Genomic DNA, 15,894 nt, shown 5'->3' on the forward strand with positions numbered 1-15,894 from the left:
TAAATATAATTGTGAACTTCTGAGTAACTAAATGAAATGTGGGATAAATTAAATATTTTGATGCTATGTTGATGTTTATACTTTGTGAGAGAGCACTGTTCTCTTGGAGTATAAACTGTCTTTTAATGAGACTGCATTGTAGTGTAGTTCAATGCGGCTAATTGGTTCTTTTCACTGTCTTCTGTGTGTTAATGCAACAAGTAACTTATATTTAATTTAAATACCTTAATAAACCTCATATGGATAAATACAGTTAATCTGATATTTGGCTCCTGTAACCATTGCATACTAATTAATTGTGTCAAGGTAAGGCTAATTCACTTTGGGAAAAGAGCTTAATTTGCACTCCTTACGGTGAGTATACATTATCTCTAGTTTTCAGCTAAACAACCACTTTAGTGTCTAATAAATTAGTGCCCAATAAATGCATCATAAATCTATCATTGTAAATAGCTATCCTCCTGACAGTGTCCATCGAGCAGTTGTGGCACAGAAGCATTATCTTCAATGAAAGACACATTCAGAAGGGGCTCTATTGCCTCTGTCACTAGTAGGAGGTAGAAATTCTATTATCAGCGTATTGATTCCAATCCTGTAATGTGCTTTTAGATCCCATTAAACTATTGTCAAAGTGCATTCACCAGAAGTTGAAAAAGGTACTTAATAATTTGCACATTAGACCTGCTAATTAGGGGAGCTCTGCCATCAACCTTACCTTCCAAACCCAAATAGCTTTAGCTTTTGATGAAGAACCATCTAATGCCACGATACCAGCCTAGATTACAGCTGTTAGATCTACTGCATAAAATGGCAGCTAGTAAAAAGTCTCAAAAAGAATTTAAGCCGATGGTTGCCTTCAAGTAGCCGTGTATATTGATTTTAATTTTTCTTTCTATCTTGTAGATTAGATAATGATAAAATCGTTATAAAATGCTTATAGTAAGGTTAATAACAAGAAAATACCTCTATTTCGGGCCTCCTTCCACCCCTGCCCCTTCATTTTTTCAAATGAGGAAGGTGAGTTTGGTGCTGGTCCAAGGGAAGACAGGAAGTTTCAAATCTGTTACTCTTCCTTCAAAAACATTAGATTCTGTGGTTCAGAAAGTTTCTCAGGCACTGATTCTAGAGGTTGCATGGATCAAAACAGCCTTGATATGATTAGAAGACCCTATGCATAAAGGGCTTAAATACAAATGTACAGAGCAACACTTAGTATACAAAGCAGCGGTTTCTTTGAAATCCAAATAATACAGAAATAGGTGTCAGGACATTTATTTTTTTTTTTTTAAACAGATGCAAATTCTATTTGTTACTGAAGATACATTGACTAGTTAAAGGAGAGCTCTTTGGCTTTTAATTTCCTTGAGATAAAATTTTGATGTCTTCTGAAATAATTCTGAAAGTTTCATTACTCAGATACGGTGGCTTAGGTGAGTGATTTTGGAGGTCTTTCAAAAGCAAAATATTTAAGATGAGGCTGATGCTTCTCAGGCAGATTTATAACACTTATGGCAAATGCATTTGTAGGCATTCAAATGCAATCTCCTACCTGGAACTCCTGCCCCAACATCTGGAAGGCAGATGCCAGAAAGAAAGAAAACCTTCATCTGTATATTTTCAGAATGGGGAAAAAATACAGGGGAGATACTTAAAAGACTGGAGTCAAAAAGAACAGAGAAATTTCATTCTCAAAAAAAAAAAAAAAAGGCTAGTAAGAGTTAACTTTGCCTAAAAGAATGCTCTTTGAAATTGCAAGGGATATTTGTCTTAATATTCAGGTACAAAAATACTTCATACTCCAGAATGCCTGGCTGACAGGTCCCTTATTCTTTCCTGAAGTATTTCCCACTTCACCCTCTAAGAGTTCCCTTTTTCTTCATTAGCTTGGGAAGCCAGTCACCGCCAGGTCTGTGTAAGCATTAAGTTTGTCTGCCAGGAGAGAGTTGCTATTTTCTGCTTCTGATCACATTACAAAGCAATTTTGTGTAACAGAGAATTATCAATAAGCCAGAAGATGAATCTCCTGAATCCATTCTTCTTCAGTAACGTTTTTCTACCATTTTCTCTTTTTTTATTTATTTCTGTATTACTGTAATGCTCTAAGTAGTGGATGTAACTTGTCTGAACTATTCATGCAAACTGTGACCATGCAGAAACCAGAGACATATTTTATTATCTTTATATAAGCTGTGTGCAGTTTCTAGGACTATGTGCTTGCAGATGCATGTAACTGAATTTGTACCCAGGAAAATTTTAAGTGCTTAAGAATTGTGTTCAATAGTGCTTAAAGGTGTATCTATGCTTCAGTCAGAGATCTGATGCAATTCCTTTACCCGTGCTTCTTAAAAAAAAAAAAAAAAAAAAAAAAAAAAAAAAAAAAAAAAAAAAAAAGTAGAAGATATGAAGATATGGAAAGCACCTTTTCTTGTAGACTTTTTGTTTTAAATGGTATCTCGTTTTGATACTTTTCCTTCATTCTAAGACATGCTGCATGAGTTTGGAATAGAATTCAGCCATCTGTGGTATTGTCTGAATGATCTGGGTACAGATCTAAATAACACGTATCATTTAATTAATTTTAAAATACATGATTTTGATAATGAAACAAATTAAAAAGAAATCTACTCTTTTTCTTAACTAAGCTCTACAGAAGAGAACATACATGTAAGGTGATGACACAAGTATTCCTGCTTTGGGAAGTTTCTCTCCCATCCTGTACCACCTGTGTTACTGTTTTGCACCATCTAGTGGCAGAAGTTGGATGTATAGAAACAAAATGCAAGCTGATCTTAAAAGCTAGTCTTTTAAGACAGAGTATGTTGTGTTGTGCCCTTTCTGAACATGAAATCTTATGACGGATGTGCCTGACTTAAAATTGAATGGTAATTCTACCACAGACTCTCTAAACCATTATGGACATAATAAGTGAGTGAAAAGTGAATTGCATCTTCATTTGCTGTAGTTTTATTGCTAACCCTACCTTTACCATTTTCTGTCCCCTGTATAATACCCTTCTTAGCTTTGTGCCATAGTACAGTAGTTACTGCAGCTACACAAATCCTTTTTGTCTTTGACTGTGATGGTACTTTGACAAACAATGGTATGGTGGTAGAATAAACCTCATATTGATAGACTCTGGAAATGGATGGTTAGATCCCAGGCAAACCCCAGGAAATGCGGTTAACTGAATCCTGCGGTCTTACTTGTGGCAGTACAGGGCTGAGAGTAGGAAGGGGAGATGCAGAAGTGTTGCTGGATCAGGATCAGAAAACAAGGTTGGTTTGCTACTTAAAATGCAGTTTTTGTTTCCATGTTTATATTTTCTTCTGTTTTCTAAAAACAGTGGTCAAAAAGAGTACATACTTTGTCTCAGATATCCGGCATGAACATTGTAGAGAGAGAAAGCAGCTTTTCTTAGACGTTGAATACAGCTTTTCCTTAATCCATTGTGAAGATGCTGCTATTGTAACATGAGCATACATGTAAGTTTATCTGTGGTATCTCTCTATTTGCTGACCTGTGAAGAAAGTTGCAAGTTACACTTGTGTTGGTGTCAGCAGCGATTGCTTCACCTGGTATAGCATTGGTAGCGCTCATCCTGTAACATTGAGGAGAGGAATTTAAATAGTAAGAGAGAACTTTCTGATCTTATTTAGGGTACGTAAAAGGGTATTTTATAAGAGATTACAGGAGCCTGGCTGACCTCAGATTAGCAAAGAAGATTCTTGGAAGCTCAGTGAAGTTGCTGCCCTTAGGTAACACGTCCTGGGTGTGACTGAGGAAGGTAAGGAGCTGCATGAGCTACAGGCCAATACTGAACTCAGAACAATGGGTGTGAGCAAGCTTTACCTACTGGACTCAAAATGGAAATGAGAAAGTTTCTAATGATTAGATGAATGAAATCTTGACTGATTTTCCAGTGACAGTGGTAAAAACTATGACAGTAGAGCTGCAGGGTGAGACATGGCAGATTTCTGTACAGGTTGGCTATCTGCAGTAGCAGAAGAGAAAGCGTAGCAACACAGAAGTCTCATCTCATCAGACAGCTTCAGTCCCATGATTTATTAATACTCCTTGTGGACTTCACCAGGAAGAACATACCCTCAGGTCAGGCAGGGGCTTTGGGTCCTGCCCTGTACTCCCTAGGGTGGCTGTGGTTCTTGTTGAAGGACCTCACTCAAAGGGAAGCAAAGTAATGTGTGCCTTGTGGGGTGCCAGGGCATGAAACTGTCAGCCAGAGTGACACCTTTGTTTGACTTGACCCTTCAGGGAGTAGGACATAAACACGGCCGGTACTACCCATGCACAGAGATGGTGTAGTATAGTTGAGGGCTTTTTTATGTGTAGGCTTAACAAAATCACAAAGCTTACCGTTGAAGGATTACGGTGGGAAGATATTTTTTTAATACCCATTGTAATTCTGGTCGTTCTAGCTTACCAAGGAGAGTGGTAAATACTTCATCACATGGAGTTTTCACACCAGGATTGCCTGTCTCTCTTAAAAAAAAAAAAAAAAAAAAAAAAAAAAAAGTGCTGTAACTCATCTCTGGATTTATTGAGTTAAATACAGGAATCTCTGGATAGAATTCACTGGCCTGTGTTGGCTGGGAGGTCATATTCACAGATCTTAATGTTCTCTTTCGGCCTAAAAAAACTATGAATCAGTAAAAGCCTGAATGCTCAAAAGCGTAGCCATTTTTTATCATCTTAACAATTTGTATGTTTCTTACTACTGAAAAAGCTCATGTTGGGTAGCCTATTGCAAAAGAAGCTATTCATGCGTTTAACTGCTCTAAAGACAGATTGTTACCCCAGTCTGAAGTGCTCAGTTGTAAAAAAATAAAAATCGCAGTGTCCAGAGGGTAGAAAACTAACTTTTTTTTTCTGAAGGATTCAAAAGGTGGCCGCATCTCAGCTTTTCAGATTTTTAATCGTTTTAGTTCTACACTGATTCACTTAGATTGGGCTACTATTCAGCAAAACTATCCTCCTGTGGTAAAGAGTAGAATACGCAAAGGTCATTAGTATTTTAATAAAATTTACCATCGATCCTGGCTTATATCTTAATGCAATTACAGTATGTTTATGCTTTTTTCATAAAAAAATTCTTCCATGCTAAGGTATCTTCAAATCTTTCAGCAGAAAAGCAAGGTTTGGGGTTGGTTGGTTTTTGTTGGAAGTACTGAACATGTACAACTTGGCTTTTCAGCAATAGGAACTGCGAATTCTTATCCATTCTGTAAATTAGGCTTGTATCAAACCCTAATTTTAGTTCAGCAGACATTGCTTGTGCCATAACATGGCTCTGCAGAATTCACTATCGCCAAAAGTTAAATGGAAAAGCCCAGCCAGTGGAGCAATTTCCCTATTTCAGATGGGAGGAGGCTGCCCTGTATGGGCGCTGTGCTTGCTCAGGACCCTTGGTACCATCAATGCAGCTGGTGGTCGGCTGGATTGCAGCTGCAGACCTAGTTCTGACAACTGAATGCCACACAAAGTGCTCTTATAAATAAAGAGAAAATAACTGCCTTTGTAACTTGTAGTAACTTCTCAGGTGAATATTCTGGAGTATATTCCAGCAAACTTCAGATATTTAAATAACTTCCCAGAATGTTTTGCAGTTCAGTTTTTCCAGTTACACGGAATTAAAGTTTTCCAAGAAGATGAAGCCTTGTTATCTTTACAGGTGGTTGAGCTGAAGCCGGGTGGAAAAGATATTCCCGTTACCAGCGCTAACCGAATAGCGTACATCCACCTGGTGGCAGACTACAGACTGAACAAACAAATCCGACAGCATTGCCTCGCTTTCCGTCAGGGACTGGCCAACGTTGTGAACCTTGAATGGCTTCGAATGTTTGATCAACAGGAAATACAGGTACTTATGCTTAAAACTGCAGAAAACATTTGTTTCAAGCAGCATTTTTTCCCCTCTAATACATTTGTTTAATTTCCTTCACTATTAGGTTCTGATTTCTGGTGCCCAGGTTCCTATTAGTTTGGATGACCTTAAATCTTTCACAAATTATTCAGGTGAGTATATTGTAATTATATTTTAAAAAGCTAGGATAATAAGCAAATTTATTTATTCCTGCACCAGTCATATAGGCTTTTCTTTTATATAAGTTGTAGGATCTGTTCTTATGAATACTGGGAGCCATAGATATGCAATTTATTTTATTTGCAAGCTTATATCTATGTTTCGAGCCAGGTAATTAGAGGGCATGTAATTCCTTTACTAACTCATAGAATCGTAGAACAGTTTGGGTTGGCAGGGACCTTAAATAAAGCCCATCTAATTCCACCTCCCCTGCCGCAGGCAGGGCCCCCTCCCAGCAGCCCAGGCTGCCCCCAGCCCCATCCAGCCTGGCCTTGGGCACTGCCAGGGATGGGGCAGCCACAGCTCCTCTGGGCAGCCTGGGCCAGGGCCTCACTGCCCTAAACATGAAGAATTTCTTCCTGATATCTAATGTAAATCTACCCTATTTTAGTTTAAAGCTTTGTTCTATCTCTACACCCCTGACACAGAGTCCCTCCCCAGCCCTGGCAGGCTGCTGTGAGGTCTGCCTGGAGCCTTCTCCTCTCCAGGCTAAACAATCCCTTGGCCTGTCTCCATAGCAGAGGTGCTCCAGATATCTGAGCATCTTGGTACAAAATCGGTGTCAGTCAGTGATTGTGTCTGGTTGCCCTGTCTATAAAGCCATCCCAAATGGCTTTGGGATGGTTGCCTCTGTTAACACATCCAGACCATTTCTAAGGCAGCCTGAACTCATACTTTTTCCTTGTGAGACATGCAATGTATCTTCATTCTTCTCTGCATTTATCATAAAATGCTAAATTTTAAAAATACTAAAAAGTAGCTACTGTTATCCTGAGTCCACATCCTAGCTTACTTCAAGGTAAGGTAGGTCAGTTGATGCATTAAATAACATCCTGAATCTTGCAGATTTTGAAAATTACTTTAGTTAATGACAGCAACCCAAACTTACTAGTGAAATGCTAAACTAAAGAAAATTAATTAAAAATAAGTAGAAAAATTAATTAAAAATAAGTAGAATAAGTAAAAATAAGTAAAATTTTTAATTAATTAAAAATAAGGTTTCAGTGAAGGAAACCACAGTTAAGAAGCTGAGAGACTTAATAGCCATGGGTATACAACAAATGAGAAACTCAAAGTGCAGTGATCAAAGAGATCTGTAAATGAGAGGGGTTAGCAATGTAAACCTTTTGGCGTCAATATTTTCCCCAAGCTTTCAAAATTGTATGCTAGGTTTTCTGAGGAGTTTATTTCTTGCATAAAACTGTTCAATCTATAAATGTTTCTAATTTTATTACAGGTGGCTACACAGCAGACCATCCTGTAATTAAAATATTTTGGAGAGTTGTAGAAAGCTTCACTGACGAAGAGAAACGCAAACTTCTCAAGTTTGTAACAAGCTGCTCTCGGCCACCTCTGCTGGGGTTTAAGGTATGTTCTGACTTCTTGGCAAGTTTCTATCTATGTTACAGCTTATGATACAAGCCCTTTTTTTCGGTAGGAATTTAAAATTAGAGAATAATGTCACTTCCTGACTACAGATACAGTTTAAATGCTTGCACTTGGATATAATGAATAAAAATATTTCATTGCATTGTTTTGTTGTTTTGTATTCTAACTGTAAAATTTAGTGGGCCTAAAAAAGCAATGGCTAAAGCTCTTACTCTTTGTTGTGGAAGGTCCTTTCTCTCATTTCGTATTCCTGTACAGGAGCAGTATTGCCACCAGTTTTGAGGAACAGGTTGAGTTAAGAATAATGTTGTCAAAATCAGGCAAAAGATGTTTTAGGTTATAAAAAAATATTAAATTCAACCACTGAAATCAAGCATTTGAGGCTGGCAATTTATTGTGCATCCTTCTAATTACCATTTACCTCCTTATAAGATCATGGCTCGTTACCCTTTGTATTTAAATATTTTGCTGCTATCTTTATAGTTTTTTGTTTACAGGGAAGCTGAATTGTGAAGAAAACCTGTCCATTTTTGATAAAACTAAAGAGAGGATGAGGCACAGTGAAGATACATTTTGAAATTAAAATAAGTAAAGAAAATAAAAGGAAATAAAAGAATAAATGGCTTAGTACCATCACCTTTAGTGCAGTGGTCAACAGTGTATTTACTGTTGTGCTATTTAATAAATCTAATATTAAGCTGGGTTTACCGAGAACATAAATACAGACATGCTTCACATAATTGTTTCGAAGTAAGGATATGCTGAGCTGTTTTGTTTTGCTGCCGTCTTACAGTTGCTAAATAAAGTTGGAATACATGTACTTAGTAACTTTTGACGTGGTGAGGTACTGTGATATGATATTTAATTAGCAGTAGATGGTGGTAATTGTCTACACTTATTAGGTGAAATAAGTAGATGAACCCATAAGAAACCAATGCAAGTTTTGTGTAAGTGCTAAAGCTGTTCTGTAGAATACCACGCTTACTCTATTACCTAGTGGTGTGAATGAGCATTTGCTCAGGGAGACGGATACTAACGCTTTATAGAGGAACAAGGATTTCAGATGTGCACAATAGTCTGGAAGTGGAAACAATATATTTGTAATATTCCAAACAATATGTTTGGAATATATTTGGAGTTCATTCTGATTTTTTCTTCTCTTAAAATCAGAATTTTAAAAATACTTGAAAGGCAACTGCCAGAAGATTTTCCAGATCTGTGAATCAGGCCCTTCCTATGCTGGAGGTGCCATGTGATAAAAGATGTCAGGTGTGAAAAACAAAACACATGTATCTGAGATGTTTGTAGTACTTACCTCCATTTTTCTCTTACTGAATTAAACAAAATTCATTCTAGGATTTTCAGACTCTTAATGATTTGTCTTTTTTCATCAGCACAGTTTTCCTCTGGAAAACAGACAAGATGTTCCAATATTGAAAATCAATGGTCTCCATTGCAGACACTCTGCTGCTTGAATGATCTGAAATAGATAAAAACCTACGTGTGTTATCGTACAGGAGCATGTGGAACAGTTGCTAGGGGTAACCAAAGAGTACTTGTGGTGGCTTAAATAGCTGGTTTTAGGCTGCAGGGTGATTTCAAAGTGGAGGCGTTTTCAGTGCCACATTGGGCAAGGAGGCAAGGCCCTTTGCCCTTGACTTCCCTCTATCCCTTTGTGCATTGCACTTGACATTCTCCTCCTCCTTCAGGCCTTTCATTTGTTTTGCTGTGTCTTTATGAGCTGGTACAGGTGTGCAGAACTGTTGTGGTGTGATCATTTCAGCCTTGTTTGGGTACAGTCTGTAACCCTCTGTGCAGTCTCACCTTCTGCTTAATCCGTTCGGCTGCTGCAGTGAGTTCTGTGCGGTGCTGTCAGCATGTGGATAGGCAGCACACCCTGCAGCTTCAGCACCTGCACTCTTCAGCTCTTTCACAGGCACCTAGGAGAGGAGTGAGTGCTTTCAGATGGTGATTTGTCAGAAGCAATGGATCTAGGTTATTCGTTGGATCATTTGTGTGACTAGTTACTTAAAATCCTACACGTACATGTATTTCTCTTCCTCACATGTGCCTGGAGAGTTTATCACTGCACGGTCTCATTACTCTAGCAACAAACAGGATTCTACAGGGCAGTGGGAAGGAAAATGAGAAAACTGTGAGGTGCGACCAAGATGGATAGAACAGAGCACATCAGTCGTGTAGTGAAGGGAGAACTGGGAAACGGTTGTGTGGGAACAAAGTAAAGACAAATCTAGCAATGTTGTCACCCTACTTGGAAGGGAGGAGCAGGAGAGGCAGATGTAGCTACCCAGCTCTGAGGTGGTGAATGTGACATTTGAAGAGATGTAGGAAGAAAAATATTAAGAATGACAGTGACACATTGAAAACAGGATGCAACAAAAGCAAGCGTGGAGAGTTGTAAGTTTGTGTACTTGGGAGAGAGGCAACAGACTGACTTCAATATATTTGGCTAGGAAAAAATGGAAGTGCAATAGTTACTGCTATAATGCTGGAAAATCGGTAAGTTTTTTTTTTTTTTTTTAAGCAACCGTAAAAGGGGCTTGCAAGTGTAGTCACATGCAAGTCTTGGTAACAGAAAACAGAGTGAAGAGGCATTACTGCTGTTTTGCTGGGCAGCACTGAGCAGGAGTTAGGTCAATTACTTCCACAGTGCTTGCCACGCAGGTTGTCTTGTAATTAGTGAATGTGGATTACCGAAGTATTTTTATTCAAATGGGTTTACCTATAAACCAGGGGGTTGCCAGGAAATGCTGGCCAATATTTGCCTGAAAAGGAAAGTGGTAATTGGTATTGTCATGAGCAGTAATCTCTTGGTAGCCTATAACAATGTGATGCTTAGAGCTTTGCATGCTGTACTTTGTGGAACCTTCACCTGTTCTTAATATTAGTGTATGTTGATTTAAGACAGAACAGAATGGTTCTGTTGGAATGGGCCTTCACAGATCTTCAAGTACAACTGCCTGGCCTCTTCAGGGCTAACCAAAAGGTAAAGCTTAATAAAGATTTATTAAGGCCATTATCCAGGTGCCTCTTGATCACTGACAGGCTTGGGGCACCAACCACCTCTCTAGGAAGCCTGGAGGACTCTGGGGCTCTTTTTCTCCAGACTGGAAAACCCAGAGAAGGGAATATCCTGACTTTCCTACCTTACAGGTAGCACAGTCTAGCTTTACATCCTTTAAAAATTTGGAACTCTTACTGCCAGTTTCAGACTCAAAATAACATTTGCTAAAGCTAATTAAAGTTTAATAAGTTTAATAAATGTGATTATTACAGAAAAAATCATTAAAGCACGGTTGAAAATTGTTAAGCTCCAATCAGGTCAGATAACAAATGGATGATACTTTTCACTTCCAAACTATTGCAGCTTCCCGCTGTACGGTATTTAATTATGCAACAACTGGTGCCCTTGGCATGACATTTCAATTCAGAACTTAATTTTTCCATTTTTAAAGCTAAAGTAGAGGAATTCAATTAGCATTTTGAAAGGTACACTAAAAATGCAGCATTTTAGCCATGAAATACTTTTTAAGGCCTCCATTTGAACAATAATTTAACTTAGAATTTCATTGACCTTCTGCCTTTGGAGCTGGGATTTTTTTTTCCAGTCTCTGAAATCAGAACTGCTTTACCTCAAGTGAGCCTTTGATAAAATGAATACTTCGTTGCCAGCAGAAGCAGTGCCTAGAAGTGACAAATTATATATGTTTTTTTTTTTTGCTATGGACTTTTCCAGAAAAAAAAAATCCCATTTATTGAAACAAAATGTTACATATGAAATTACATACAACAGACAAAAGCCTGTTCCTCAGATCCGTGGTTATCGCATCATGAGAATAATCAGGGTTTGACAAGATTCTGTTATTAGAGTCATTGTGCACATCTGAATCATCCCAGTGACACCTGGATGGTTTTGTAATTATGAAGAAGCAGCAGAATTGCTTTAAATACAGGTAGTTCTTTATTCGGAGAACATGAAGTACCTCTTGATTGAGAGTTCTAGACCACCCTAGTGTAAATAATTCCATAATCTAACACATAAACAGATCTGCTGATGTCATTAGTACTGCTTGCCTTAAAATTTATAAATTTTAGGCTTCTTGAAAGATCAGTTTAGATAGAAATCTCTGTAGGGCAAAAAGAACCTTTAACTTGAGTCATGGCTAGTATCAGACATTTGAATTTAACAAAGAAAATGATAATATATTGTGGTGTGTAATAAGGTGTGAAGTAAAATGAAGGCCTGATACTTACCTGCATGAAGAATTTATACATCTGTGAACAAACTGAAGTTCTAGAAGGAAAATGCTGAAAGGGCATGTGTGGTCATGTTTTGTTTAGGATTTTTTTATTTTTTTTGGATGTCAGAGAAAGGAACTTACGTGGTGATGTAACTTCATTAAATTTCTGCTTACAGTCTGGTCAGTCAGTCATCCTTTTTCTCCTCAGAATATCACTCCAACAGGACGAGTAAATGCTCGTGTAGTATTTGTTCATAAAATTGGAATACTTTTAATCGTCACTAGAAGAACGTAACTGGCATGGCACGTCACTTCATTAGCTAGAGCAAAAATCGGTTTGTTGGGATTTTTGTGTGTATGGAAACAGTCTCTTCCCTGCTGGTGGGGGGCGGTACAATTCTCAGAAGAAATCATGTCGTTCCACACTAAAAAAAAAGTCATACGGTACTCAAACATGACAGAATATCCTCTTCTGTTGCTGCTAGTGGTCTTAGTTCCCTGCGTTCAGCATCTACTTCACTGGTACAAAACTTCAGTGTAACAGGAACTCCTCATTCTCCTGTTCCTACAGAAGGAACGGGATCCACGTGCATTTGGGAGGCTTTGGAAGAAGAGCCTATGGTTGGGAATCCTTTGTTTCTTTCTCACAAATACAACTAGGATTTTCTGCATGCCGCAGTTCTACTCTTTGCATTTTGTATTTCACTTTTTTGTAGCATCCTATATTTGGAGAATAGAGTGCACAAAGAATAACAAATGATTTCTTTTTCCTTAGAACCAGATAGATGGCTTCATGTTTAGCAAGGATTTTGATGAGGATGGGATAGAGAGGGAAGTTCTACCTCATTCAAAAGGGCTTTTGGGATCACCAGGAATGAAAGGAAAAGAGGGGGAAAAAATGTCATCTATTAGGGGTTAGATTTGGGCCTTGTATTTCTGTTTTTTGACGTGTTTTTTTCCTCTTGCTTTTTTCAGGAGTTATATCCTGCGTTTTGTATTCACAATGGAGGATCTGATCTAGACCGGCTACCGACTGCCAGTACCTGCATGAACTTGCTGAAGCTTCCCGAGTTTTACGATGAAAATCTGATGCGAAGCAAGCTCCTCTATGCCATTGAATGTGCTGCTGGATTTGAACTAAGCTGAGTCAAACTGATGCTTACTTGGATGGTCTGCAGAGGAACGAACCAGTGCCTACTCGATAAGCAGCACCCATACCCAAGCAGTTTTAAGGGAATTCTGTCCGAATTTCTGCAGCTCTTATGTCTTATCAAATGCCCTCAAATAGGTTTCATTTTTAAACACAGTTTGTTAGTTAGCTTTCATTAATATTACATTGACACTGCTTTATGATTCAAAATACTGAATGCTGTTTGCAGTGTGGTTGTTCTGTGTTTATGCGAAGAAGGAGCACGTTGAAGAAACAGTGACATCTCAGTGAAATTAACCAAAGATGAAGCTTTGGCTTTGTGCTGTTCAAGTATAAATAATTTCCCAAACTGGCAATAAAGTTGTGTACCGTGCAGCACATTGGGATGAGACAGGGCTAACATCCTGTAATTAATCTTTCAGATGAAAGCAAAGCAGATGTTTGCAGATAGCCCACAACTGAGAGGATAAAAATGCTCATTACTGGTAACCTAACATCTTGACTTGCATTATAGAATTGTTTACAAACCAGAGTTGTTGCAATTAAGGTATGACTGATTTTGTTCCATACTACCTTCCCTCGAGATGGTAGGCACTGAGATAAACGCTTAGGATATTTTGTGCTTTCCGGAGAAATCAGATGCACAGGCTTATTTTAAGTTCAACCTTTGGCTGCATCATTATCACTTGAACACTGTCGTAAATGGATCTGACTATCCATGTTTTGTCTGCTCCATTTCTGTCTTTTGTGCCTGTACAGATTTTTTTTTAATGTATCGGACTCCTGTTGCATAGATAGCACATGCAAAAGTCATCACTTTGGAACATGTAACAGCGATTAAAATTATTTGAACCAAAGTTATCAGGCTTTATCTTTTATATTTGAAGCCTGTGGTATTCACATTCCTTTTCCCTATCATTTCTTTCCATCCTAAATGCCATACCTGTGTTGTAGACACTAGTCAAATTCATGATTTTTTGTGATTAAACAGCTTTTATATCCACCTGCCTGCAGAATTTCTGCTAAGACAAGTAGGTGGGAATATGCTGCTTAATGGAATTGGATGATTGGATATCTGGGGAAAAAAGTGGTTTCGTATGGAAGGAAATGATCCCCTAGTGGTAGGCACATCGCTGGGTATTCATGCACAAACTGCAGTCAATTCAAATATGGGATTATAATTCAGACTGTAAAGTTCATAACGGCATCCCTCTGAACTTTAGTTTTATATTTTAAATCACCAACATTTACAATCAGATTTGTATTCATCACTTATGCAAAAAAAAAAAAAGTGCTGTTACTGAAAACTGTTGGATTTCATATTTAAGAAGCAGTAACCAGCAATATCCTTTAAATGTGGGGAAACGGAGTGATTTTAAGATGTTTACTAGTAACCATATAAATGTATAATTTCTTAATTTGGGTAATAAATGAAGTGTTAAAATGCTATTTGTAGTCTTGATGTACAGAAATAAAATGATTGGTTTTCTTTTTGGTTTTGCTTTAGGCTTTTTATTTATGTTAAATATTACATACCCAACCTCTTCTTTATCCCCAAATTCTTTTCTTGTATATTTTTCTACATAAATTATGGAACTTGTAAAGAGGTTGAAAATGAGACCAGTAATAGTGGAACTGCCTCCTCTTAATTAGGAAATCTGGAATCTTCTCTTAGAAAGCATTATTTATTTTATAACCTAATGGTTTAAATATTTTGAAATTATTTTTCAATTTCATTCTTTGCTATATTGGTAGTGTTGTATTTGTATTTTGTATAATTAAATTAAAATTTATTAAATACTCATATTCAGAGATTGTTCTGGGGTCAAGCCACGTATGCATGACTGGTAAGGTATGCTTTCTGCTTTTGTAAAGGAGACAGTGCACACTATTCCTGTCTGTCACTGTGAATACAAGCTCCAGACAGAGGGTAGGCTGGAGGAAGAGTGGTTTGCAGGTAGCAGTAGTCATCTATTTGCAAGAATCGCACACACAGTGGAAGAAAACTTCATTAGAGAATTTGAGTTCACTGAAAATACTGTTTATTTCTTCAGAAACTGGTACTCATTGATCTTGTTTTGTATATTCTGTACATTAAGTACGAAATTCTGACACAGGTCAGTGGAGCTGTAGCCTGGAGATTTCATTCTGCATTTAGTCAGTTGGAAATCTGTGCTGTGACAACTTATAATATCACTTCCAGTATTCAGACTGCAAGAAGAAGAGGGTAGGACTTTCCTTTGGCAACAAGTGTTCTCCATTCTGCCTGTCAGCTGTTTTTGCATTGTCAGGGTGAAGTATGGGCCCCTGCTTTCCAGTGATTTATTGCTGGATATTTTAATAAGGAGCAAGAGTATGAGAAATAATAGAGGTGTAGATGGTCGTGTCCTGAGGAGCTAAGTGGTCTAAACGATCTCTCATAGCTCTCACAGAGGAGGAATTGTTTATATGTGGAAACTCATTTTCTGTTTTTTAAAAACAAGAGCAAACTCCTTCCTGGTTGTGATGCTCACAGAGTTTAGGTGGGCAGAGACAGGAAGCACTTTGCGTGCAACTAACCTGAAACATCGCTGATGATCAGAATTATGGCAGTACTCAGTATTGGTCTTGGAGTTACTTCCTGTGCAAGACAACCCTTCCTTATGGGCAATTTCCATACTTAACTGCTTTGTCCTCCTAGATCAGTACTCTTTGAAAAACGGCAGCATTTTCTGTTTGGTTTTTCAAAGAAAAGGAAATTTGCAAACTTAAACTTTTTGTTCTCAAGGTTTATCTTTATAATGGAAGAGTACACGTCCTTCGTCTCTCCACAGTTAAAAGGCATAGAAGAGGAATAAAAGAATGGAAAAGTTTAGCATTTGGTTTATTTATCTCATCAATAATTTTTCTGGATGCTCATTTAGTCCTGCTAGCTGGATATTAAAACCAAAACAAAAACACAGGAATAGTTTGCCTTGTTAGTTAATCCCCTTTTCCATCGTGGCCCTAGGAGCCAT

The 15,894-nt window shown here is 37.9% G+C and overlaps 1 protein-coding gene across 1 annotated transcript in view; it reads left to right on the top strand.

Annotated features, from left to right (window-relative positions):
- UBE3C (ubiquitin protein ligase E3C) overlaps nucleotides 1-14,393 on the top strand; it is a 77,275-nt gene extending 62,882 nt beyond the window's left edge. Inside the window, exons 20-23 of the mRNA XM_068673449.1 lie at nucleotides 5,687-5,875; nucleotides 5,964-6,030; nucleotides 7,335-7,465; nucleotides 12,724-14,393. Of these exons, the coding sequence (XP_068529550.1) occupies nucleotides 5,687-5,875; nucleotides 5,964-6,030; nucleotides 7,335-7,465; nucleotides 12,724-12,894 (558 nt within the window). The 3' untranslated portion in view covers nucleotides 12,895-14,393. The remainder of the gene's footprint in view (nucleotides 1-5,686; nucleotides 5,876-5,963; nucleotides 6,031-7,334; nucleotides 7,466-12,723) is intronic.
- The last annotated feature ends 1,501 nt before the right edge of the window (nucleotides 14,394-15,894 follow it).

The sequence above is a fragment of the Anas acuta genome, chromosome 2 (genome assembly GCF_963932015.1).
Source record: "Anas acuta chromosome 2, bAnaAcu1.1, whole genome shotgun sequence".
NCBI lineage: Eukaryota > Metazoa > Chordata > Aves > Anseriformes > Anatidae > Anas > Anas acuta.